General features: G+C 47.8%; 2 protein-coding genes across 2 annotated transcripts in view; one reads left to right on the forward strand and one right to left on the reverse strand.

Moving 5' to 3' along the window:
• Window positions 1–27787, forward strand: part of poc1b (POC1 centriolar protein B) — a gene marked incomplete at its 3' end in the record, with an annotated part of 379874 nt that overhangs the window by 75736 nt on the left and 276351 nt on the right. The gene's annotated exons all lie outside the window — the stretch shown is intronic.
• On the reverse strand, window positions 3071–23942 carry LOC306965643 (NLR family CARD domain-containing protein 3-like; the record flags this gene model as incomplete). The annotated part of the gene is made up of 9 exons (XM_079560163.1): window positions 23859–23942; window positions 23077–23406; window positions 20017–20262; window positions 18993–19277; window positions 14616–14740; window positions 13223–13245; window positions 12566–12840; window positions 3313–5266; window positions 3071–3236 (listed from the first exon to the last, which is right to left on the reverse strand). The coding sequence occupies exons 1-9, from the start codon at window positions 23932–23934 to the stop codon at window positions 3071–3073; spliced, it is 3480 nt and encodes a 1159-aa protein (XP_079416289.1). The 5' UTR covers window positions 23935–23942.

Here is a 27787-nt window from a genome sequence, read left to right on the forward strand (position 1 = left end):
GCGCACTGCGCTGTGATTACGATTACAATAGGCCCTTGCGACGGCAGGCCGCTCGGGCCTAATAATATTTTTTACAAAAACAATATCGTCGCTTTCGCGACGATGTTATATTATACATTTTTGGAAAGCTTTCAACGATCCGCACGCATCCGTGGGGCTCCTGGGGCTCCTGGGTGGATGACGAGCGCTTCGCGCTCGTCATCCACTATATACCCCCATTCACACTATATACCCCCATTCATTTTAATGCAATAATAAGTATAAAGGCCCACACCTCCGGTGTGGGCTGTCACTGTTTTACATGGTGAGTTTACGGTTGACATGGGGACAGCGCTTCGCGCTGTTTTTGTGCGCTCCGCGCACTTAGGTTCAGTGCGCTGCGCGCACTGCGCTGTGATTGCGATTACAATAGGCCCTTGCGACGGCAGGCCGCTCGGGCCTAATAATATTTTTTACAAAAACAATATCGTCGCTTTCGCGACGATATCATATTATACATTTTTGGAAAGCTTTCAACGATCCGCACGCACCCGTGGGGTTCCTGGGTGGATGACGAGCGCTTCGCGCTCGTCATCCACTATATACCCCCATTCACACTATATACCCCCATTCATTTTAATGCAATAATAAGTATAAAGGGCCCACACCTTCGGTGTGGGTTGTCACTGTTTTACATGGTGAGTTTACGGTTGACATGGGGACAGCGCTTCGCGCTGTTTTTGTGCGCTCCGCGCACTTAGGTTCAGTGCGCTGCGCGCACTGCGCTGTGATTGCGATTACAATAGGCCCTTGCGACGGCAGGCCGCTCGGGCCTAATAATATTTTCGACAAAAACAATATCGTCGCTTTCGCGACGATGTCATATTATACATTTTTGGAAAGCTATATACCCCCATCCACTATATACCCCCATTCACACTATATACCCCCATTCATTTTAATGCAATAATAAGTATAAAGGGCCCACACCTCTGGTGTGGGCTTCACTGTTTTACATGGTGAGTTTACGGTTGACATGGGGACAGCGCTTCGCGCTGTTTTTGTGCGCTCCGCGCACTTAGGTTCAGTGCGCTGCGCGCACTGCGCTGTGATTGCGATTACAATAGGCCCTTGCGACGGCAGGCCGCTCGGGCCTAATAAAATAAAAAGGCTGTGCCCGAGGTGCTTCCAGGTCAGCTGAGGCCAAAACAAACATCCCTGAGCGTCTGAACAGATCAGTCATGTTTGCGCTGCAGCTGAAGATGGAGCTCGTTATAACTGGACACACCTGTTCTTTATTCTTACCTAACGATCATGTCACGGAGAAAAAGAAGCGCGTTTGGCTACGAGGACGAGAGTTTATACAGTCTATGATTCAACCTTCCTAAAGGAGAGGCCACTCGTCAGAAGTTGTTTTTTTTCTCTGGGATTCAGTGACTTTCACCAAAATGGTGTTTGTCTGTGACTGTCACTGATGGATGTTTGTGAACCTTCACCTGAACCAAAGTGGATTAACTTTTATAACCAATGCGAGTCCCATAATGTAAACAGCGATGGAGCAGAGGGTGAGTCAGTCCAAACGCGGGTTAGCATGTGTGTTAGCATATTAGCATGTGTGTTAGCATATTAGCATGTGTGTGTTAGCATATTAGCATGTGTGTTAGCATATTAGCATGTGTGTGTTAGCATATTAGCATGTGTGTGTTAGCATATTAGCATGTGTGTGTTAGCATATTAGCATGTGTGTTAGCATATTAGCATGTGTGTTAGCATATTAGCTTGTGTGTTAGCATATTAGCATGTGTGTTAGCATATTAGCTTGTGTGTTAGCATATTAGCATGTGTGTTAGCATATTAGCATGTGTGTTAGCATAATAGCATGTGTGTTAGCCATTTATGAAGCTGTGTTGCAGATGTCAACTCCGTATAACTGCATCGTGAAGTAACTTCACTTATTGCTGTTTATTTATATTACGGTAAAGTATGTGCGGAGAGAGGGGGCGGAGTTAACTGAATCGAAGCGTTGTCTCTTCCGGGTTTGAAAAATACCTCCAGAAAACACTTATATTTATCACAAAAATGAGTGCTCCATAATGGTAGAGGTACAACATATCATATACATGCCTATACTTCACTTTGGAATGGCTAAAATAGCAGGATATAGATCCTTTAAAAGTTCAGGTGAATCCAGGCAAATATAATGTCCAATAGGAGGTAGCGACCCCAGCCTTTACTAGTCCAAACTGGATATTTTGAGTATTACAAACTGGAACTGAATGGTAGTGATAGGTAGAGCCCACTTTATTGAATCATGTGTTGTTTCCAGTGCATCGTTAAATGCTCTCACGTTTATTGAAGCGTATGATTCTGAGGAACGACGGGTGAAACCCATCGCCTCCGAGGTGAAAACCAACACACGGGACACGACAAAACTGCAGCGGCTACGGAAGCGACTCACATGTGTTCCAGCCGGATCACAAGTTTATACAGACGTGTTGAGCTGTGAAAGTGGACGGTATTTTAGCTCCATGGTGTGGAGATGGAGCATATAATCATGAAACCCTGGCTGACTGGTTTAGTGCCAGGCAACATCGACAAAAGCTGAACATTTCAGAAGCCAGCGTGTGCACGTCTACATGGACGAGTGCAACAGTTCACTAATGTGGCTACCATTTAACAGTACCCTGCCCTACTTGTAATATAATTATATTAAACTACATTTAGTTACATTACACTTTACTTGTATTTAGATAATAAAAGAGGAATGCACCATCGAGTGACTTCAAGACAAAATGTATAATTCCTCCGTGTTTTTGGTTCAACGCTGAATAAACACGTCAGGAATTAGATCTGTAAAAATCCTTGTGTAAAAAGCTTCTGAATGCTGACTTCCAGCTTGTAAAGTGTGGAGTCTCTAGGAGTAACTAAAGTGCAGATGTTGAAAACTTAATCTGTTTTTACTCTGACATTAAAACTAAGATGTTAAAGACTAAACTAGACACTACTCTCTAAACTGACACTGAGGAAACATCCATGTGTTCAGCTGCACCGTCGTAACTGATGTGAGCTGCTGTTTCCACTGTTCTGAGACTCACCTGAGAGTGTCCAGCCTGCAGGTCTTCAGTCCCTCACACAGCAGCTCCACTCCTGAGTCCAGGAGGTAATTCATACTGAGGTCCAGGTGTTTGAGACTGGAGGAGCTGAGCACTGAGGCCAGAGGACCACAGCAGTCAGAGGTCAGACGACAGAAGGACAGGCTGAGGAGAGAGGAGACATCACTGACCATGTCTGACCATGTCCACACACAGGACACAGCTGAGGGAGGAAACTCACGTGGCTTTGGTGGAGGCTTTGACGACGGGCAGCAGACCCAGGAGACCCTCCTCTCTGGGACAGTATTTCCTGAGGTCAAAGTGGTCCAGGTCTGAGTCTGAGGACAGCAGGAGGAAGGACAGGGCGGACCACTGAGCTGGAGACATGTTTGTGTCAGAGAGACGTCCTTCTCTCGTGACCTTCTGGATCTGCTCCACCAGACTGCGGTCGTTCAGCTCGCTCAGACAGTGCAGCAGGTTCAGCCTCCGCTCTGCAGACACGCCCTCTTCATCCAGCTTCTGTTTGAAGTACTTCACTGTCCTCTGATTGGTCAAGTCACTTCCTGTTTCAATCAGCAGACCCTGCAGCAGCCTCCGCTCTGCAGACACGCCCCTTTCATCCAGCTTCTGTTTGACGTACTTCACTGTCCTCTGATTGGTCAAGTCACTTCCTGTTTCAATCAGCAGACCCTGCAGCAGCCTCTGATTGGTCGGCAGAGACAGCCCCAGGAGGAAGCGCAGGAACAGGTCCAGGTGTCCGTTTGGACTCTGTAAGGCCTGGTCCACAGCAGTGCGGTAGAAGGTCTCAGGGCTCTCAGAGGAGCGTGATGGGGACAGCAGGTTCTCCTCTGGGTCAGGGCTCTCAGAGGAGCGTGGTGTAGACTGCAGGTTCTCCTCTGGGTCAGGGCTCTCAGAGGAGCGTGATGGGGACAGCAGGTTCTCTCCAGAGCTGTAGAAGGTCTCATGGACTTGAAGAGCAGCCAAGAACTCCTGCACACTCAGATGGATGAAGCAGTAGACTTTGCTCTCTCCTTGGCCTGGCTGCTCACTGAACACCTGTGTGAAGACTCCGGACTGAGCGATCTTCTCAGAGTCCAGCCCACACTCGCTCAGGTCACTCTCGTAGAAGATCAGCTTTCCGTTCAGCAGCTTCTCAAAGGCCAGTTTTCCCAGAGACTTCACCATCTCCTTGGTCTCTGGAGTCCAGGGATCAACTGACTCTTTTTGGCCTTTGTACTTTTTGTTCTTGACTTTGACTTGGACCACCAGGAAGTGGACGTACATCTCAGTGAGGGTTGTTGGAAGATCTTCAGTGTTTGTGTTTATCAGATGGAGCAGAACATCAGAGATGATCCAGCAGATGATCGGGAGGTGGCACATGATGAAGAGGCTCCGTGATGTCTTGATGTGGGAGATGACTTTGTTGGCCTGCTGCTCGTCTGTGAACCTGTTCCTGAAGTACTGCTCCTTCTGTTCGTCGGTGAACCCTCGCACCTCTGTCACCATGGAGACGCACTCCTCAGGGATCTGATTGGCCGCCGCGGGGCGTGTGGTTATCCAGAGGCGAGCGGAGGGAAGCAGGTACCCCTTGATGAGGTTCACCAGCAGCTCCTCCACTGAGGCGCTCTCTGTGGGATCAGTCAGGTCTTTGATCTTGATGCTGAAGTCCAGAGGAGGACTGTACTCGTCCAGACCGTCCAAGATGAAGAGCAGCTGGAGACCGTTAAAGCTGAAGAGATCTTTGGTCTGACTGAAGCAGTGGTGCAGCAGCTCCACCAGGCTGAACGTTCTGCTTCTGAGCATGTTGAGCTCTCTGAAGGTGAAGTGGAACAGCAGCTCCACGTCCTGGTTTTCTCTGCCTTCAGCCCAGTCCAGACTGAACTTCTGAGTCAGCACCGTCTTCCCCACTCCAGCCACGCCCTTCGTCAGCACCGCTCTTGGATCTTCTCTCTGGTCAGTGCCTTTGAAGATGTCTTGGCAGAGGACGGTCTTCTCCTGGCCTGACCTCCTGGAGTCTCTCTCCATCTGTCTGACCTCGTGCTCCTCATTGACCCGCCCAGAGTCTCCCTCAGTGATGAAGAGCTCAGTGTAGACTTCACTGAACTCCATCTGCTTCTTGCTCAGTCCCTCAGACCGATTCTTGAACCTCTCTCTCAGCTTTGACTTCATGTCGTCATTACACACTTTAATGATTTCTGTTGAACACAGACACAGGTACACATGAGACACATGAGACATCAGAACATCATCAGAACATCATCAGAACATCAGCAGAACATTAGCAGAACATCAGCAGAACATCAGCAGATCATCATCAGAACATTATCAGATCATCATTAGAACATCATTAGAGCATCAGCAGAACATCATCAGAACATCAGCAGAGCATCAGCAGAGCATCAGCAGATCATCATCAGAACATCATCAGAACATCATCCGAACATCAGCAGAACATCAGCAGATCATCATCAGAACATCAGCAGAGCATCAGCAGATCATCATCAGAACATCAGCAGAACATCAGCAGAACAATGAAGTAAAAGTAGCTGCGCTTTAAGCCTTTACTTGGTCCGAGACGAGTGAATGTTTGGATGATGTCGGTGGCTGAACCCTGCTGTAGAGTGTGCGATGTTTGTAGTGAATGTTGTAATGTCGGTGGCTGAACCCTGCTGTAGAGTGTGTGATGTTTGTAGTGAATGTTTTAATGTCGGCGGCTGAACCCTGCTGTAGAGTGTGTGATGTTTGTAGTGAATGTTGTGATGTCGGCGGCTGAACCCTGCTGTAGAGTGTGTGATGTTTGTAGTGAATGTTGTAATGTCGGTGGCTGAACCCTGCTGTAGAGTGTGTGATGTTTGTAGTGAATGTTGTAATGTCGGTGGCTGAACCCTGCTGTAGAGTGTGTGATGTTTGTAGTGAATGTTGTAATGTCGGTGGCTGAACCCTGCTGTAGAGTGTGTGATGTTTGTAGTGAATGTTGTAATGTCGGTGGCTGAACCCTGCTGTAGAGTGTGTGATGTTTGTAGTGAATGTTGTAATGTCGGTGGCTGAACCCTGCTGTAGAGTGTGTTGATGTTTGTAGTGAATGTTGTAATGTCGGTGGCTGAACCCTGCTGTAGAGTGTGTTGATGTTTGTAGTGAATGTTGTAATGTCGGCGGCTGAACCCTGCTGTAGAGTGTGTTGATGTTTGTAGTGAATGTTGTAATGTCGGTGGCTGAACCCTGCTGTAGAGTGTGTTGATGTTTGTAGTGAATGTTGTAATGTCGGTGGCTGAACCCTGCTGTAGAGTGTGTGATGTTTGTAGTGAATGTTGTAATGTCGGTGGCTGAACCCTGCTGTAGAGTGTGTGATGTTTGTAGTGAATGTTGTAATGTCGGTGGCTGAACCCTGCTGTAGAGTGTGTGATGTTTGTAGTGAATGTTTTAATGTCGGTGGCTGAACCCTGCTGTAGAGTGTGTGATGTTTGTAGTGAATGTTGTAATGTCGGTGGCTGAACCCTGCTGTAGAGTGTGTGATGTTTGTAGTGAATGTTGTAATTTCGGCGGCTGTGTGATGTTTGTAGTGAATGTTGTAATGTCGGTGGCTGAACCCTGCTGTAGAGTGTGTGATGTTTGTAGTGAATGTTGTAATGTCGGTGGCTGAACCCTGCTGTAGAGTGTGTGATGTTTGTAGTGAATGTTTTAATGTCGGTGGCTGAACCCTGCTGTAGAGTGTGTGATGTTTGTAGTGAATGTTGTAATGTCGGTGGCTGAACCCTGCTGTAGAGTGTGTGATGTTTGTAGTGAATGTTGTAATGTCGGTGGCTGAACCCTGCTGTAGAGTGTGTGATGTTTGTAGTGAATGTTTCACTGTCGGTGGCTGAACCCTGCTGTAGAGTGTGTGATGTTTGTAGTGAATGTTGTAATGTCGGTGGCTGAACCCTGCTGTAGAGTGTGTGATGTTTGTAGTGAATGTTGTAATGTCGGTGGCTGAACCCTGCTGTAGAGTGTGTGATGTTTGTAGTGAATGTTGTAATGTCGGTGGCTGAACCCTGCTGTAGAGTGTGTGATGTTTGTAGTGAATGTTGTAATGTCGGTGGCTGAACCCTGCTGTAGAGTGTGTGATGTTTGTAGTGAATGTTGTAATGTCGGTGGCTGAACCCTGCTGTAGAGTGTGTTGATGTTTGTAGTGAATGTTGTAATGTCAGTGGCTGAACCCTGCTGTAGAGTGTGTGATGTTTGTAGTGAATGTTGTAATGTCGGTGGCTGAACCCTGATGTAGAGTGTGTGATGTTTGTAGTGAATGTTTTAATGTCGGCGGCTGAACCCTGCTGTAGAGTGTGTGATGTTTGTAGTGAATGTTGTAATGTCGGCGGCTGAACCCTGCTGTAGAGTGTGTGATGTTTGTAGTGAATATTGTAGTGTCGGTGGCTGAACCCTGCTGTAGAGTGTGTGATGTTTGTAGTGAATGTTGTAATGTCGGTGGCTGAACCCTGCTGTAGAGTGTGTGATGTTTGTAGTGAATGATTTAATGTCAGTGGCTGAACCCTGCTGTAGAGTGTGTGATGTTTGTAGTGAATGTTGTGATGTCGGTGGCTGAACCCTGCTGTAGAGTGAGTGATGTTTGTAGTGAATGTTGTAATGTCGGTGGCTGAACCCTGCTGTAGAGTGAGTGATGTTTGTAGTGAATGTTGTAATGTCGGTGGCTGAACCCTGCTGTAGAGTGTGTGATGTTTGTAGTGAATGTTGTAATGTCGGTGGCTGAACCCTGCTGTAGAGTGTGTGATGTTTGTAGTGAATGTTTTAGTGTCGGTGGCTGAACCCTGCTGTAGAGTGTGTGATGTTTGTAGTGAATGTTGTGATGTCATTGGCTGAACCCTGCTGTAGAGTGTGTGATGTTTGTAGTGAATGTTGTAATGTCGGTGGCTGAACCCTGCTGTAGAGTGTGTGATGTTTGTAGTGAATGTTGTGATGTCGGTGGCTGAACCCTGCTGTAGAGTGTGTGATGTTTGTAGTGAATGTTGTAATGTCGGTGGCTGAACCCTGCTGTAGAGTGTGTGATGTTTGTAGTGAATGTTGTAATGTCAGCGGCTGAACCCTGCTGTAGAGTGTGTGATGTTTGTAGTGAATGTTGTAATGTCGGTGGCTGAACCCTGCTGTAGAGTGTGTGATGTTTGTAGTGAATGTTGTAATGTCGGTGGCTGAACCCTGCTGTAGAGTGTGTGATGTTTGTAGTGAATGTTTTAATGTCGGTGGCTGAACCCTGCTGTAGAGTGTGTGATGTTTGTAGTGAATGTTGTAATGTCGGTGGCTGAACCCTGCTGTAGAGTGTGTGATGTTTGTAGTGAATGTTGTAATGTCAGTGGCTGAATCCTGCTGTAGAGTGTGTGATGTTTGTAGTGAATGTTTTAATGTCGGTGGCTGAACCCTGCTGTAGAGTGTGTGATGTTTGTAGTGAGTGTTCAGAAAAGCGATATATGAAACAAATGCATTATGATTATGATGATTATTATTATTATTATGATTATGATGATTATTATTATGATTATGATTATGATTATGATTATGATTATGATTATGATTATTATTATTATTATTATTATTATTATTAGGCCCGAGCAATGGACACGCAGTGTCCCGCGAGGGACTAATTAAAATTGATAACGGGGGACGAAAACGCAAGAATTCACGTAGCAAACGTGAACCGATTCGCAAGTAACAGGGGTCAAAACGTAGTGCTCCGCAAGCTCTAATTTTGGGTGGGGTTCGCGAGAGAAAATAATAAAAGTTGACTCTGTGGCGCCCCCTCAAACAGGCAGTTTACATTGACCCAATGGAGGAGCGGTCGCAAAAAAAATCATCGTACAAATGTGACATTGGCCAGGGACATAGACCACGTCAGGACATGTCAAAAATGATATTATGACCCCGCCCTAAATGCTACAGGAAGTCGGCCATCTTGGCCCGAACCTCAAACCTTCAAAATCGTACCTCTTGAACTTCTGGCCCCTGATCCCCGAGTTTTCAATGCAAAGCCTCCAATTTTGGCCAACATGTCCCAAACCCATGTGGCTTTCTAAATCATTATTTCAATTTTTTCTAAACTATTGGGCGTGGTCATGACAAGGCCGCAACTGACAGGCCATTTTTAGCAAATTTCAAAGCCTCATATCTTTCACAGACTTGGCCGGATTGGAACGGACCCAATCCGGCGCACGTGCACATTCCCCACCTGGACCTAATGCTGTGCACACGCAGCCGCTATCGCTTGTAAGTGGCCCGCCCATCCTCCGTGAACATCGCCAGAGGTCTTAACCTAGCAGCATGCTGGCTTCTGTCAGAGTTTCTCCTGAAATTCGCCAGTATTCCAAATTTCCCCCTTTCTTCACAAAAGCTACACTTTTGGACTCGTATATACTTATACTACCCCTCTCTAACAGACATCAGCTTTAATTTGGACGTTTTTGCCTCCAAAGTCACGTTTTTCTCAACTGTACAATCACAGGAAGTTCAATTCGACTGTTTCCTGTCCGTCTCTCTGTGTGTTCCTCATACTATATGGGTCTTACCAAATAATAGCTTCAATATCGAGGGTGCTGCAGGGCTGAAACCCCCTCTCAACGATTCTTTGGGCAGCCAGGAATTTACCCCAATTACAAAATGATACAATATATTATTTTCTAAGCTGTTAATCCGTTTCCTGCAAACACACAAGTGCGGAGTCTCTCATGACATTCATTTCACCTCTGCTATATTTTTCTCAGCCGAAGTAGCTCCGTTGGTAGAGAGCTGGGTTAGTGTACAGGAGGTTGCTGGGTCAAATTCTGACCTTGACTCTTTTTCATTTTTTTTTTCTTTGGACTCAGCACTTTCTGGTTAGAACATGCATCGTCGCCGATGGTTCCACACTCATTAAAAACAGGGAAATTACCCCTCAAGTGTGTTGCTGGGATCAAATTTCAGCCTGTGAATTTAGAAAACCCAAGCAGTCATCAGGCCCATGTTTGCTTGCAATTACAGCTCAGTGATAGCATGTTCGTCTCAAGTGAAGGAGGTAACTAGTCCAAACACAACCTTGACACTTTCATATTGCCTTCACCTTTTCCATTGCCCGCTGCACACATTGTCACAGCCTAAAACACATGATTGCGGGACGTTTCGTAGCAGTTCACTCAACCTGAGTAGCTTCATTGGTAGAGTGCTGAGCTAGTGTGCAGGAGGTTGCTGGATCAAATCCCAACCTAAACTTTTTTTTATTTCCTTTTTCTTTTGGACTCAACACCTTCCGGTAAGAACATGAATCATTGCCTATGGTCCCACACTCATTAAAAACGGGGAAAAAACCTCTCCTCCAGTGTGTTGCTGGTACAAAATTGCAGCCTGGGAATTTAAATAAGCCAAGCTGTCATCAGGCCCATGTTTCAAGTGAAGGACGTTGCTAGTCCAAACACAGCCTTGACACTTTTCTATTGCTTTCACCTTTTACATGGGCCACTGCACACATTGTCACATGAGTACAGCACGTTTCATAAGATTTGCTGTGCCCGTGTAGCGTTATTGCTTGTGCATTGGGTTTCCAACCATGAGATTGCTGGGTCAATTTTGACCTTTGCTCTTTTTTTTTTTTTTTTAACCGCACCTACGGTCCCACTCTCATGAAAAACGCTTTCATATGCGTCACTAAAGAGCTAGAAATGGGGGGATCGTAGGAAAACAATTGAGGCAACACTAGGGAAAATGTCGAAAACAATCGAGGAAATGTATGGGGGGGGGCATGACTTGAAGCTACCTCTCTCCTCCAGTGGGATGCTGGGAACTAACTTCTGCTCGATAACTTAGACAAAACTAGCGCACATCACAGTCCAACTACCATGGACCTGCAGCTCAGGGATAGTGTGCTTGTCTTTGGTGTAGGAGGTTGCTGGTTCAAATATGGCTGTGACACTTTTCTAATGCTTTCTCTATTCTTGCCGGCATTTTAATAGGATTATGATACAGTGAAGTCTGTCAGAGATTTTAACAATTATGCCACTACATAGGGATTTTCACAATAGCACTATAATGCAATTAAAGGGACATTCGCATATAATGTACTGTAATGCAACTTAAAGGCACTTTCGCATATAATGTACTGTAATGCAACTTAAAGGGACTTTCGCATATAATGTACTGTAATGCAACTTAAAGGGACTTTCGCATATAATGCACTGTAATGCAACTTAAAGGGACTTTCACATATAATAAACTGTAATGCCACTTAAAGGGACTTTCGCATATAATGTACTGTAATGCAACTTAAAGGGACTTTCGCATATAATGTACTGTAATGCAACTTAAAGGGACTTTCGCATAAAATGTACTGTAATGCAACTTAAAGGGACTTTCGCATATAATAAACTGTGATGCAACTTAAAGGGACTTTCGCAAATAATAAACTGTAATGCAACTTAAAGGTACTTTCGCATAAAATAAACTGTGATGCAACTTAAAGGGACTTTCACATATAATAAACTGTAATGCCACTTAAAGGGACTTTCGCATATAATGTACTGTAATGCAACTTAAAGGGACTTTCGCATATAATAAACTGTGATGCAACTTAAAGGGACTTTCGCATATAATGCACTGTAATGCAACTTAAAGGGACTTTCGCATATAATAAACTGTGATGCAACTTAAAGGGACTTTCGCATATAATGCACTGTCATGCAACTTAAAGGGACTTTCGCATATAATAAACTGTGATGCAACTTAAAGGGACTTTCGCATATAATAAACTGTGATGCAACTTAAAGGGACTTTCGCATATAATGCACTGTAATGCAACTTAAAGGGACTTTCGCATATAATAAACTGTAATGCAACTTAAAGGGACTTTCGCATATAATAAACTGTGATGCAACTTAAAGGGACTTTCGCATATAATAAACTGTAATGCAACTTAAAGGGACTTTCGCATATAATAAACTGTAATGCAACTTAAAGGGACTTTCGCATATAATAAACTGTAATGCAACTTAAAGGGACTTTCGCATATAATAAACTGTAATGCAACTTAAAGGGACTTTCGCATAAAATGCACTGTAATGCAACTTAAAGGGACTTTCGCATATAATAAACTGTAATGCCACTTAAAGGGACTTTCGCATATAATAAACTGTAATGCAACTTAAAGGGACTTTCGCATATAATAAACTGTAATGCAACTTCAAGGCACTTTCGCATATAATGTACTGTAATGCAACTTAAAGGGACTTTCGCATAAAATGCACTTTAATGCAACTTAATAGGGATTTTCGCATATAAAGCAGAATAATGCAACTTAATAGGGATTTTCACGTCAAAATGAGCAAGTTCAATCATGGGGCTCGCAAGGACCTAGTGTGATGAAGAGTGGTCGCAAGAGACGAGAGCGAGCGGGGAGTGCGCCAGGGGCGAGGGCCTTTATCGCCGCGCGCGGCTTTAATTATTATTATTATTATGTAGTGGTATTGTCTGGTTTTGTGTGTCTTCAGTACCTTCAGGATCATTGTACTGTTCAGACAGCTTCTTCACCAGATGGTTCCTCCGCATCTTCTCCAGAAGTCTCTTGGTGACGCTGATGCTGCGGACGCCGTAAGCTTTAACCAGGGCTTTACTGACGTCTGTCTCAGTGCAGAGAATCACAGGTTTCTCCTTCATCTCACTCTGGTCCATCAGGAGACGCTTGAACTCATGAAGATCATCCTCTGACAAACCTCCCAATGTCTCCTCCAGGATTCTCTCACCAACGCTTTTGGTTTGGATCAGTGGCCTGTGAAAACAGAAGATATAAACGAGGAAGAGCACAGCAGAGACAGAGGAGACAGAGGAGACAGAGGAGACAGAGGAGACAGAGGAGAAAGAGGAAGAGCACAGAGGAGTCAGAGGAGTCAGAGGAGACAGAGGAGACAGAGGAGTCAGAGGAGACAGAGGAGACAGAGGAGACAGAGGAGACAGAGGAGACAGAGGAGTCAGAGGAGACAGAGGAGACAGAGGAGACAGAGGAGACAGAGGAGACAGAGGAGTCAGAGGAGACAGAGGAGACAGAGGAGTCAGAGGAGACAGAGGAGACAGAGGAGACAGAGGAGACAGAGGAGTCAGAGGAGACAGAGGAAGAACACAGAGGAGACAGAGGAGTCAGAGGAAGCACTTACATCTCTTCTTCTGGGTTTGCCCCCTGAAAAAACAAACATTTGTTACAATTGAGTTCACCACATGCAGCTCTTGAAGGTGAAGGTTCTTGAGCCATCATCTGTACTCTGTAGTTGATGAAGTAAACCCATAAACGAAGGCAGCAAAAGATCACTGAGGACCAGACCTGGCGAAAGGACAGTGTAAACTCGATGATTGTGTCATAGAACTGATCTTATCTTCACTTCTCAGACCCCATGTAAACTAATACGAGTGAAGGGGCAGGTTTCTCATATTCACGACTCCAGATGATAGCTGGGAAACTCCAGTGCGGAAACATACTCAGGACCGGGGACGCTCGTCACCACCTCCTGCCGACACTTATTTGGACTTTAAAGCAGTACTAAGTAACGTGTTTACCTTAATAAACCCTCCCCGTAGTCCCTGTGGGGGTAATACAAAAGTTTATGGGATGAGTGAAGGGTCTTTCATCTCCCCCTGGTGTCTCTGTACAGAAAACCATGTTTGCAACTTGACTGCCACCGGGTCGGAGTCGCCAATACACACTAATGGAATCACGAAGAAGAAGCTAACATGCTAACGGACAAAGCTAACTGTGGGCTAACGTCACTTTAAACAGTATTTACAGCCAAGTTTGAGTGAAAAAAATGATTTCCATTGTATAATTGGATGAACAATATGCTTCTCTCCCTTCGCCTTTCCTGTCAGCGTAGTATTTACTCTCCAAGACAATTAATAAGTTAAAAAATCATTGCACTTATGGCCTCTAGGGGGAGGAGTTACTTAAGTTTGCCTGGATACTTCATTCACCTGAACTTTACAGCGTCTTATTTACTGCTCTGTTTTATTGCCTTAATGTGCGGTGCAGCTGTGAGGAAACTCCTGTGTGATATTGGTACAAAACCATTGATATATGATATATATGAACATTTAGACAATCCTTTATAAAAATTGAGAAACTCTCCTTAATTTCGATAATGAATAATCATAGAACACTTTTCCTCACAATAACCATGAGTGAAAAATGTAGAAATGAGAGCGTCTTCGAGCACACGTGTTTAGTGTCATGTTCGTGCTGACCTCCAAAGTAACTCTGAAAAGAGCCGATTCACAGTGACCAATAACAACAGGTCAGAGCCTGAAGCTCCTGAGCCTGAGCCAAACAGTACAGAGTCATTTTAGAGCCAAGTGTGACAATGGTTACAATGGGAAACCCGGGACACGCCATGTCTCTGAGCTGGTGTCCTCTTCAGGATCGCTCTAGGACAGCTGGAGGAGGTGTCTGGGGAGAGGGAAGTCTGGGCGTCTCTGCTCAGACTTCTGTCTCTGTGACCCGGCCCCACGGTTAAAGCAGATCAAAACAGAAGGATGGAATGTGTGAAAACTCTCTCTTACCTGATGCTTCTTCTTCTTCTTCTTCTTCTTCTGCACGATGAAGATGACGATGACGATGATGATGATGATGATGAGGACCAGGACCGCAGACACTGAGGCCCCGACAGCAGCAGCACTGAGTACCTCTGCAGACACATGTGAACCTGGACTATTATTCAGATTCATCTGAAGGACAGAGGGATTATTCCTTTGAAAATATAAACCTCTGGGTTTAATCAGGACTCAGTCCTTCATCAGAGAGTCATAAATGCTCAGGTCACCTTCAGCATTCACACATTCATTTAGGAAGAAGAGTTTAGCTCAAAACCGTCACAAACATAAGGAAAACATGTTTGAAACGTTTCAACTTTAAATTGAGATTTGAACTTTACAAGAACAACTTTGCTTCTAAAACTGTTCAAGTCTGACAAATCTGTGCCAGAACAGAAAACTGCTGAGGGGGCGGGGCTAGAGGGGGACTGGGGTTGCTTTGGCAACTGATGGACCAATGAGAACCCACAGCCCGCCAACATTAACTTCTGTTGATTCGGACAAAGCACAGTATACTGACAGAAATAAAAAGTAGAATCAGCGTTCCATCCTAACGTACAGTATGAGGACAGTTCAGAGCAGTGGTTTCACCAGGAATCATTTCTCTCCTTCATTTTGTCCGAGAGGGTTGTAAAAAATGTGTCATGGGCTATTTTTATCCATGAAGAATTAATCTCTCATTATAAGCATTATTTGAAGAAATATAAATGTACAGTGCCTACATTGCCTCACAACACAAACACATGATAAAAACTAGGAATACAAATACAAACAAGGCAAAAGAAACTATAACGTCAAGAACAATTAAACAAAAAATACAATGGAGAAACAGTTGAGCATATCAAAAAGCCTGTGTAAAGAGGTGGGTTTTCAGGGAGGACTTGAAACTGCTTAGAGTCGGGGCCAAACGGATGCTGAGGGGCAGAGCGTTCCACAGTCGGGGGGCAGAGCGTTCCACAGTCGGGGGACAGAGCGTTCCACAGTCGGGGGGCAGAGCGTTCCACAGTCGGGGGCAGAGCGTTCCACAGTCGGGGGCAGAGCGTTCCACAGTCGGGGGCAGAGCGTTCCACAGTCGGGGGGCAGAGCGTCCACAGTCGGGGGCAGAGCGTTCCACAGTCGGGGGACAGAGCGTTCCACAGTCGGGGGGCAGAGCGTTCCACAGTCGGGGGACAGAGCGTTCTACAGTCGGGGGGCAGAGCGTTCCACAGTCGGGGGACAGAGCGTTCCACAGTCGGGGGCAGAGCGTTCCACAGTCGGGGGGCAGAGCGTTCCACAGTCGGGGGGCAGAGCGTTCCACAGTCGGGGGACAGAGCGTTCCACAGTCGGGGGGCAGAGCGTTCCACAGTCGGGGGACAGAGCGTTCTACAGTCGGGGGCAGAGCGTTCCACAGTCGGGGGACAGAGCGTTCCACAGTCGGGGGCAGAGCGTTCCACAGTCGGAGGGCAGAGCGTTCCACAGTCGGAGGGCAGAGCGTTCCACAGTCGGGGGCAGAGCGTTCCACAGTCGGGGGGCAGAGCGTTCCACAGTCGGGGGACAGAGCGTTCTACAGTCGGGGGCAGAGCGTTCCACAGTCGGGGGACAGAGCGTTTCACAGTCGGGGGACAGAGCGTTCCACAGTCGAGGGGCAGAGCGTTCCACAGTCGGAGGGCAGAGCGTTCCACAGTCGAGGGGCAGAGCGTTCCACAGTCGAGGGGCTGAGCGTTCCACAGTGGGGGGGCAGAGCGTTCCACAGTCGGGGGGCAGAGCGTTCCACAGTCGGGGGGCAGAGCGTTCCACAGTCGGGGCAGAGCGTTCCACAGTCGGGGGGCAGAGCGTTCCACAGTCGGGGGGCAGAGCGTTCCACAGTCGGGGGACAGAGCGTTCCACAGTCGGGGGGCAGAGCGTTCCACAGTCGAGGGGCAGAGCGTTCCACAGTCGGTGGACAGAGCGTTCCACAGTCGGGGGGCAGAGCGTTCCACAGTCGGGGGCAGAGCGTTCTACAGTCGGGGGGCAGAGCGTTCTACAGTCGGGGGCAGAGCGTTCCACAGTCGGGGGGCAGAGCGTTCCACAGTCGGGGGCAGAGCGTTCCACAGTCGAGGGGCAGAGCGTTCCACAGTCGGTGGACAGAGCGTTCCACAGTCGGGGGACTGACCGTTCCACAGTCGGTGGACAGAGCGTTCCACAGTCGGGGGACAGAGCGTTCCACAGTCGGGGGGCAGAGCGTTCTACAGTCGGGGGGCAGAGCGTTCCACAGTCGGGGGGCAGAGCGTTCCACAGTCGGTGGACAGAGCGTTCCACAGTCGGGGGGCAGAGCGTTCTACAGTCGGGGGGCAGAGCGTTCCACAGTCGGGGGGCAGAGCGTTCCACAGTCGGGGGCAGAGCGTTCCACAGTCGAGGGGCAGAGCGTTCCACAGTCGGTGGACTGACCGTTCCACAGTCGGGGGACTGACCGTTCCACAGTCGGTGGACAGAGCGTTCCACAGTCGGGGGACAGAGCGTTCCACAGTCGGGGGGCAGAGCGTTCCACAGTCGGGGGGCAGAGCGTTCCACAGTCGGGGGGCAGAGCGTTCCACAGTCGGGGGCAGCGGCGGAAAAGGCTCTGTCTCCTCTGGTTTTCATGTGTGTTTTGGACACATCCAGGAGGAGCAGGTCAGCTGAGCCAAGTGCTCTGGACGGGGCCTGGACAGAGAGTAGCTCAGACAGACACAGAGGTGCCATTTAAACATTTAAAAACAATCAAAAGAATCTGGTGCCGGTCAGCGAGCGGCCGCTGCGTTTTGCCTCTTAATGGACGCTTTGTCCAAACCACAGTACAAAGCATTACAGTCGTCTAAACCAGTGGTAATGAGAGCATGTGCTGCTTTTTCAAGTTCGTTTGGAGGAATGTAGGATTTGACTTTACTTAAAAGGCGCATCTGGAAAAAGCTAGTTTGGAAACTGAACTCATTTGCTTGTGTAGTTTAAAAGAGCTGTCCAACATGACGCCAAGATCCCTCACAGACGAACATAAGGAGCGAGTGGGCCAAGCAGAGCAACATCTGCAGCGATAAAATGACCAAATAATGCCATCTCTGTTTTCTTTTCATTTAGATTTGTGCCATCCAATTTTTTATGTCTTGCAGACAATTTGACACGGTTTGGAGCGAGGTTGATTTTAGAGGCAGATAAACTTGAATATCATCTGCAAAGCAATGAAAAGAAAGTGTGTGTTTTTCAAAAATAAAACCAAAGAAAGAAAAGAAGAGGGGCTCCAGGATTGAGCCCTGTGGAACCCCACTGGAAAGTGGGGCCGAACTTGAGGAGTGAGACCCGAGATGAGAGACCTTAAACTAATACCACCCAAACATTTACATTTGATCATATTTTTATTGGCCATAACATGTAAACATTCACAGGAGAGTGTGGAATAAGTAAGTACACCGCCTGACTCTCGCTGAACGCCAGCAGTTTTATACACTTGCTGCTCGATATCCACGATGCGCCGGAGGACGCGCCTCAGGGAGCGCCAAAACAGGTGTGTTCGAGATGCGGATGTGCCTCGCCTGGATGATCGAGAGTCGCTGACGCAACGGGGGCGGAGAAAAGTCTGAAGTCCATCCGACCCTCCACATGCAGAACAACGAGAGCCTCAGATCAGCAGCGTCTCGTTCAGATATCGCTTCATTTAAAGTTTATCCTAAATAAAAGTCCTTCACCTCCTGCTCTGTTTCCTTTACTCCAGAGACGTCATTCTTCATCAGAGGAAACTTTACATTTGTTTGTTTGTTCAAGTTTGTGAGATAAAATACGTACCTACATACCTTTAAATCATCGCCTCCTGTGCGGCGCGTTTTGAAGCTTTCCGTGCGTGGTCAGCTTTTGACGCCTCCAGGGCGTCGAGCGCAGCCCACGCTAGAGTTGTGAAATGTTGAACTTTTTGGAGAAGTTTGCGAGCGTCGACCAATCAGGAGCTTTCTCCAACAGTGACGTACGTTGTAGCTGAGCCACCGGGGCAGATGTTCCACCGGCCCTCAGATGTAAACAAGTCACGGAGGTCTAGCTTCTTTGTGAACCGGAGCTACAGCAGCTCTGGGACTTTTACAACGACATTTCAGTGTTTCTTTACCTGAACACCAGGATTAAAGGCGGCGACAAGAAAACTTATTTCAGCAGCTGAATCTGTGCTGGGAATGTGTTTGGGCCTGGAGGACGCCTGTTGTAGCTACGAACACACGTGGACGTGTGACCAGAGCATCGGTGTGAAAAGCGTCTGACTTCACGTAAGCACAAGCATCTAACTACGGGCTTTAGGCGCGTTTTTGACGCCCGGAAAGCGTTTGGTGTGTATGCACCTTAAGATGAACATGCAGCACGGTGCGTAAGCCTCACCTGGAGTTGTGTGTCCGAGCACAGTCCTGGAGATGTAGGTGGTGTCGTCCGTGTGGAGCTCACAGATGTACACTCCCTCCTGCTCCGAGCTCAGCTCCTTCAGACTCAGACTGCCCCGGTCTGACACGCCCTCCACAAACCGCCTCCAGAGGTCAGTGTAGGTGACCTCTGCTCCGCTCCTGCTCATGATGGTCTGGAAGTGGTTGAAGGTCCACACCAGGCTCTTCTCTGGAACCATGGCATCCACACAGGGGATGGTGATGTTTGTGGAAATCTCCAATAGAGCTGAAGACACACAGAGCTCTGACTCACTGTTCAGCTGTTAGTCTGAAGCTGCTCCGCCCCCTGACCCTGCCCACTCACCGGCCTAGACCCACACCCTCATCTAACCTAGCACTGCCCCCTCAACTGACCGAGCCCCTCAACAGGACCTAGCCCTGCCCCTCACCTGACATAAGGTGTGTTCGAGATGAGCCAGACGGAGCAGTTTTACAGCGACTGGATCAGCCGACTGGATCTGTGAACGCGATATCTGAACGAGACGCTGCTGATCTGAGGCTCTCGTTGTTCTCTGCATGTGGAGCGGTCGGATGGGCTTCAGAGACGAGACGCTGGGCGGAGAAAAGTCTGAAGCCCATCCGACCGCTCCACATGCAGAGAACAACGAGAGCCTCAGATCAGCAGCGTCTCGTTCAGATATCGTGTTCACTGATCCAGTCGGCTGCTCTCGTTGGGGTCTCAGATCTTTCCGTGCTCCACGTGCCCGTGACATCAGAGCCTCTGGAGCAAGAACAGAAATCTAACCGGCACCGAGAGTCTGCAGTCGCTGTGAAACTGCTCCGTCTGGCTCATCTCAAACACACCTACAGTATAGTCATGCCCCTAACCTGGCCTGGCCCCGCCCCTCACCTGGCCCCGCCCCTCACCTGGCCCCGCCCCTCACCTGATCTGTCCTGCTGGACCTGTTCATGTGATGAAGTGTAAAACAGAGGAGCCCTGAAAGAGCGAACAGGAGCACACTCACGCTGCAGGCTGTAGGTGGCGCTCTTCCAGCTGTGGTCAGTGCTGATGTTACAGCTGTACTGCTGAGGAGGCGGGGCGTCCAGGTAGAGAATGCTGGTGAGGGAGAAGCGCCGGTCCGCCATTGGTTTGAACTGGGTTTTGTGCCGAGAGGGAGGAGCCCAGCTGACGTTGGGCTGTGGGTAGATGCCCTCAGAGCTGCAGACCAGAACATCTCCTTTCTGCTCCATGGACACGGCCTTCACAGGACCTGCAGCAGACACTCAGACATCAGACCTACGTCAGCTCAGACCTACGTCAGCTCAGACCTACGTCAGCTCAGACCTACATCAGTTCAGACCTACGTCAGCTCAGACCTACATCAGCTCAGACCTACATCAGTTCAGACCTACATCAGCTCAGACCTACGTCAGCTCAGACCTACATCAGCTCAGACTTACATCAGCTCAGACCTACATCAGCTCAGACTTACATCAGCTCAGACCTACATCAGTTCAGACTTACATCAGTTCAGACTTACATCAGCTCAGACTTACATCAGTTCAGACTTACATCAGCTCAGACCTACATCAGCTCAGACCTACATCAGCTCAGACCTACATCAGCTCAGACCTACATCAGCTCAGACTTACATCAGCTCAGACCTACATCAGCTCAGACTTACATCAGCTCAGACCTACGTCAGCTCAGACCTACATCAGCTCAGACCTACATCAGCTCAGACTTACATCAGCTCAGACCTACATCAGCTCAGACCTACATCAGCTCAGACCTACATCAGCTCAGACCTACATCAGCTCAGACCTACATCAGTTCAGACTTACATCAGCTCAGACTTACATCAGTTCAGACTTACATCAGCTCAGACCTACGTCAGCTCAGACCTACATCAGCTCAGACCTACATCAGCTCAGACTAACATCAGTTCAGACCTACATCAGCTCAGACCTACGTCAGCTCAGACTTACATCAGTTCAGACTTACATCAGCTCAGACCTACGTCAGCTCAGACCTACGTCAGCTCAGACCTACATCAGCTCAGACATACATCAGCTCAGACCTACATCAGCTCAGACCTACATCAGCTCAGACCTACATCAGCTCAGACTTACATCAGTTCAGACTTAAATCAGTTCAGACCTACATCAACTCAGACGTACATCAGTTCAGATCTACGTCAGCTCAGACCTACGTCAGCTCAGACCTACGTCAGTTCAGACTTACATCAGCTCAGATCTACATCAGCTCAGACCTACGTCAGCTCAGACCTACGTCAGTTCAGACTTACATCAGTTCAGACTTACATCAGTTCAGATCTACATCAGTTCAGACTTACATCAGCTCAGATCTACATCAGCTCAGACCTACATCAGCTCAGACCTACATCAGCTCAGATCTACATCAGCTCAGACCTACATCAGCTCAGATCTACATCAGTTCAGACCTACGTCAGTTCAGATCTACATCAGCTCAGACCTACATCAGCTCAGACCTACATCAGCTCAGATCTACATCAGTTCAGACTTACATCAGCTCAGACCTACATCAGCTCAGACCTACGTCAGTTCAGATCTACATCAGCTCAGACCTACGTCAGTTCAGACTTACATCAGTTCAGACCTACATCAGTTCAGACTTACATCAGTTCAGACTTACATCAGTTCAGATCTACATCAGTTCAGACCTACATCAGTTCAGACCTACATCAGCTCAGATCTACATCAGTTCAGACTTACATCAGTTCAGACTTACATCAGTTCAGACCTACATCAGCTCAGACCTACATCAACTCAGACCTACATCAGCTCAGACCTACATCAACTCAGACCTACATCAGCTCAGACCTACATCAGCTCAGACCTACATCAACTCAGACCTACATCAGCTCAGACCTACATCAGCTCAGACTTACATCAGTTCAGACCTACATCAGCTCAAACTTACATCAGCTCAGACTTACATCAGTTCAGACCTACATCAGCTCAGACCTACATCAACTCAGACCTACATCAGCTCAGACCTACATCAGTTCAGACTTACATCAGCTCAGACCTACATCAGTTCAGATCTACATCAGCTCAGACCTACATCAGTTCAGACCTACATCAGTTCAGACTTACATCAGCTCAGACCTACATCAGTTCAGACTTACATCAGTTCAGATCTACATCAGTTCAGACCTACATCAGCTCAGACCTACGTCAGTTCAGACTTACATCAGCTCAGACCTACATCAGTTCAGACTTACATCAGTTCAGACCTACATCAGCTCAGACCTACATCAGTTCAGACCTACATCAGCTCAGACCTACATCAGTTCAGACCTACATCAGCTCAGACCTACATCAGTTCAGACGTACATCAGCTCAGACCTACATCAGTTCAGACCTACATCAGCTCAGACCTACATCAGTTCAGACCTACATCAGCTCAGACCTACATCAACTCAGACCTACATCAGTTCAGACCTACATCAGCTCAGACTTACATCAGTTCAGATCTACATCAGTTCAGACTTACATCAGCTCAGACCTACATCAGCTCAGACCTACATCAGTTCAGACCTACATCAGTTCAGACTTACATCAGCTCAGACTTACATCAGCTCAGACCTACATCAGCTCAGATCTACATCAGTTCAGACCTACATCAGTTCAGACCTACATCAGCTCAGACCTACGTCAACTCAGACCTACATCAGTTCAGACCTACATCAGCTCAGACCTACATCAGCTCAGACCTACATCAGTTCAGACCTACATCAGTTCAGACCTACGTCAGTTCAGACTTACATCAGCTCAGACCTACATCAGTTCAGACCTACATCAGCTCAGATCTACATCAGTTCAGACCTACGTCAGCTCAGACCTACATCAGTTCAGACCTACATCAGCTCAGACCTACATCAGTTCAGACCTACATCAGCTCAGACCTACATCAGCTCAGACCTACATCAGTTCAGACCTACATCAGCTCAGACCTACATCAGCTCAGACCTACATCAGCTCAGACCTACATCAGTTCAGACCTACATCAGTTCAGACCTACATCAGTTCAGACTTACCATCCACTCTCAGACTCATCCACGTCTCTCGTTTTTTATAATTGTTGTTTGTGTCTATTGTGACACAATGGTAGATTCCCTCGTCGGCCAGCGTGACGTTGGACAGCTGCATTGAGACGTTCCCCACTTTGATCTGCTCTGGAAACACGGAAGTGCGCCCCCTGAAGGTGGGGTGCTGTTCCTTAGGATTGTCTTTGCCTTCCTCGAAATAATGAACCGTTATGCGGGGTTGAGCCCACAAAACCAAAAGATCTACAGGTTTGAAGCAGCAGGGCACATGACAGGGCAGAAGACAGTTCTTCATGAAGATACAGGACACGTGAGACTCCACTGGGGACAGAGAAGACACCATGGATATATTTTAATAACAAAACAGAGGACCTCCCCTTAACACCATGCCCTTGTCCACCCACAGGACACTCTTGGTACTGCAGCAGACTTGATAAGCTACTGTCGGTGCTGTAACTCTGAAGGACTACGTCACAGAGAGGAAAGATAGATGGGCAAGTAAATCAGGTAAGAGGAGTTACCTCTGAGGAGTTACCTCAGAGGAGTTACCTCAGAGGAGTTACCTCAGAGGAGTTACCTCAGAGGAGTTACCTCAGAAGAGTTACCTCAGAGGAGTTACCTCAGAGAAGTTACCTCAGAGGAGTTACCTCAGAGGAGTCACCTCAGAGGAGTTACCTCAGAGGAGTTACCTCAGAGGAGTTACCTCAGAGGAGTTACCTCAGAGGAGTTACCTCAGAGGAGTTACCTCAGAGGAGTTACCTCAGAGGAGTTACCTGTTGGGCTCCATTCTCCTCCTGTGGTGGACCACTGGGTCCACAGGGTCAGCAGTATCAGCGTCAGGAGCTCCATGTGGATCTGAAACAGCACAGACACTTTGATCAGAGGCTAATATGAAATATTTCAGGTCAGTCACCACTTTCCGGTTACAATCCCTGTGCTGCTCGTGTCCTATGTAACCCACGTTACGTAGATTGCTTCTACTGTGACAGCTTCCGGCCGACTGCGGAGTTTCCGGGAGGTGCGCGCTCTCAACAAACTTTGAAAAGTTCCGGCTAGTGCAGCGCTGGCTCTCACTCCCTTCTGCTCTGTCTTTCGGATAACGGCTGTCCTGAACTGATTCCACGGATTGTGCTCAAGTCACTTCCCGACAGAACCATCGGTGAGTGTTCGGCCTGATCTTTTTGTGGAACTTACAACCTGTCATGGAGATATTTCATTCACTGTTTGTTGCAGCAGAGGCGCCACTACAGCTGCCGCCATATTGAACTACGGGCAAGCTGCACGCGGACTTTAAAGACTCTCCGGTATGTTCTCTCCAATCATTTTACCACAGTTGATTCATTTCTGACGATCAGAACCACATAACTTATGAGCCAAATTGAAACATAACATAACAAATGTTGATTGGGCAGTGCACGGCTAACGGTTTTGTCCACTTGATTGCATTTAACGTCTGTTTTACACAGTACTGTAAACAGACGCTGAGGTGTTGCTTATGATCATTTATTGGCCATTCATGTTGTACAACAATTATTACGAAATGATCATTGAACCGCTATTCATGATGAAATGTCCGTTTCCTTGTTCATGTTGTGACTGTCGTGTAACTCATTTTTTATTTTTTTTTCCTCCTCCAGGTCAGATTTTTGTGTTGCTACTACTAAGTGCATTACTTTATTTTCCCCCCTTTTTCCCGTTCTGTATGTTGATTTGTATGTTGATGTAATTAGTATTTCATATCAACCTAAACAAATCATCTAAAGGCCTTAAATCAAATACTACAGATCTGAAGTTTCTTTGCAATGTGGTTATTCACACACCTCAGACTCCGAGATGAACTTAATCAATGCATAATCAAATCTGCGTGTATATTCTTCAGCCCATAGAGTAAGTAAGTAAGTGTTTTATTGTCATTGTACAAGCGAACGACGAAACAGTGTCCAGGTGTTAGTCCTGAGCTGCTGTGGCTGAGCCGCGCTGCCACTGTTCGTCAACCTGACCCGCATGACCTTGGAGGACGGAGAAACTGTAGCTGCCCTCTGTCTCCTCTGATCATCTGAAACGGTGCAGCGCCTCCTGGGCTTGTCCCCGTCTCAGAGCGTGGTGTCCTGCACTGGTCAGCTCCACCTCCTCCTTCCTCCTGCACAGCTCCCTCCACAGTCTTTCACCATCTCCTCGTTTGTCCCTTTTGTTGTTTCCTGTAGCTCCTCTTGTGACTCCTCCTCCGTGCTGCAGGTGTGGGGGCTCTTGGTGCCTCTTCAGTGTCTCAGAAGAAGATGTTTGTAGATCTCAAATGGGTTTAGCTGATAAGCTAGCAGTTTGTTTACCTTCAAAAAGCTGCTTTCTTCAGGACCATTTTGGACTCTCAAAGTAAACAAATCCACCAAACCCCCACAAAAACACTAGCCTGGCTAACAGGCTGTCTGGGGGCCACAGCCAATCGTATCATCGTATGAGATGACGTATGACGAACCCGCTGTAAACTTTCGAGCTAAACTATTTAGAACTCGGCCTAAAGCTCGATCGAAAAATACCATCGTGTCTGCTGCTGTCATGTTGGATCCGTAAATACACTTTTTTTTAATCCGTAAATAAACTACAAGCTTCCGTATATCGAATAGCTCGTCACCGTCTTGCCGTCCCTCCTCGCTCTGTGATTGGTCCCAAATCCATGTGAACATTTGGGCCCTGGTCCCCAGGCTGCTGTGATTCGAGCGCACACAGCAGCCTGGCGTTAGCCAGGTTACAAAAACACGGCAAAGACTAACAAAAGTATCCAGAAAAACAACGCGGAGCAGAAATCACAAATGCAGCTTGCTGAAAAAGGCAAACACAGCTGCACCAGGAGAGAGGGAGGCCACTGGGAAGGAGTGTTACATGTAGGTCTTTAGGATTTCTCCATTCATAACTGAGACCAGCTGCTGTCCGCCTCACAGCGTCATCAATCATATGACATCATGTTTCATAACTGATGATGTCCAGTTTTTTTTTACAAAAGCTCCCAAACATTGACTCTGCTCTCGACTCGCTCCATCGCTGCCTTTCAGACATTAAACAATGACTGGTTCAGATTTTACTCCATCTGAAGGAAACAAATTCTGAATGTGTTATTTTTTGCCCCTGGATGTCCCTCAGATTCAGTCCAGGGTCATGGGCCGAGTTCACGATGCCGTCAGGAACCTGGGCATCGTCTTTGACCGAGAACTGAAGTTCAACCAACAGATAAATCCTGTAAAAGCTGCGCCGTTTGACCAAGGGGAAGCCCTTTCTCTCATGCAAAGACCAGGAGAAGGCCACTCATGCGTTTGTCAGTTCTCGGCTGGACTATTATATTGTGACCAGGTCCTGGTACAAACCTTTGCAGTCGCCTAAACTGAGAAGAACAGCTGTCCCCAAGTCGCTAATTCCTCTCAAATATGACCCGTCTTTGATCTCTGTGTGAACCTGATGTGGCTTTAATGTGTGGCATAGTGGAGGGCAAAGCGCACTGCTGTTTGAGGGAGTAAAAAGAAAACTGCCATGACTTTGGCAATGTTAATATTCTGGGAAGCCAACAGAGCCAATACATCAATAACCAAATCATTTTAAGAAGGAAGAGAGGCAGTCTCTCACAGATACCGGACTGCACCAACCAGACCAGAAATGACCCATCTCTCCTTCACTGATTCCACCTGGAGCAGAAAGCTGCGACCTCACGCCACACCCTCTGGACACGCCCTCTGGACACGCCCTCTGGACACGCCCTCCGGACACGCCCTCTGGACACGCCCTCTGCCCGCCTCCATTTGTCCATAAAAGGCAATGCAAGGTGACTTATGAATGAGATTTCCCTAAACATGTGGGGCTAATGAGTGGGTTTTACTGAAGGAGCGGGAAGGAGAGGGAGGGGCAGAGAGGGAGGGGCAGAGAGGGAGGGGCTGAGAGGGAGGGGCAGAGAGGGAGGGGCAGAGAGGGAGGGGCAGAGAGGGAGGGGCTGATGCTGCCGCAGCTCGGGCAGAGGCGACACGGGCTCAAGTAGATTTACTGAAGAGTGACTCTGCTTCTCTCATGTATTGGCATCTTTCTACATATTCCAGCAATGAAACTTTTCAAAACACATGTTTAGAACATAAAGAAGAGCCTTAAGTGTCGGCTCTGTGTAGGATGAAGCAGCAGTTCAGCCCGGGTGGAGTGAGGAGAGGTCAGTGTCCGGGTGGTGTGAGTGAGGAGAGGTCAGAGTCCGGGTGGTGTGAGTGAGGTGAGGTCAGTGTCCGGGTGGAGTGAGTGAGGAGAGGTCAGTGTCCGGGTGGAGTGAGTGAGGAGAGGTCAGTGTCCGGGTGGAGTGAGTGAGGAGAGGTCAGTGTCCGGGTGGAGTGAGGAGAGGTCAGTGTCCGGGTGGAGTGAGTGAGGAGAGGTCAGTGTCCGGGTGGAGTGAGTGAGGAGAGGTCAGTGTCCGGGTGGAGTGAGTGAGGAGAGGTCAGTGTCCGGGTGGAGTGAGTGAGGAGAGGTCAGTGTCCGGGTGGAGTGAGTGAGGAGAGGTCAGTGTCCGGGTGGAGTGAGTGAGGAGAGGTCAGTGTCCGGGTGGAGTGAGTGAGGAGAGGTCAGTGTCCGGGTGGTGTGAGTGAGGAGAGGTCAGTGTCCAGGTGGTGTGAGTGAGGAGAGGTCAGTGTCCGGGTGGTGTGAGTGAGGAGAGGTCAGTGTCCGGGTGGAGTGAGTGAGGAGA

The sequence above is a fragment of the Gobius niger genome (genome assembly GCF_951799975.1).
Source record: "Gobius niger genome assembly, chromosome: 7".
NCBI lineage: Eukaryota > Metazoa > Chordata > Actinopteri > Gobiiformes > Gobiidae > Gobius > Gobius niger.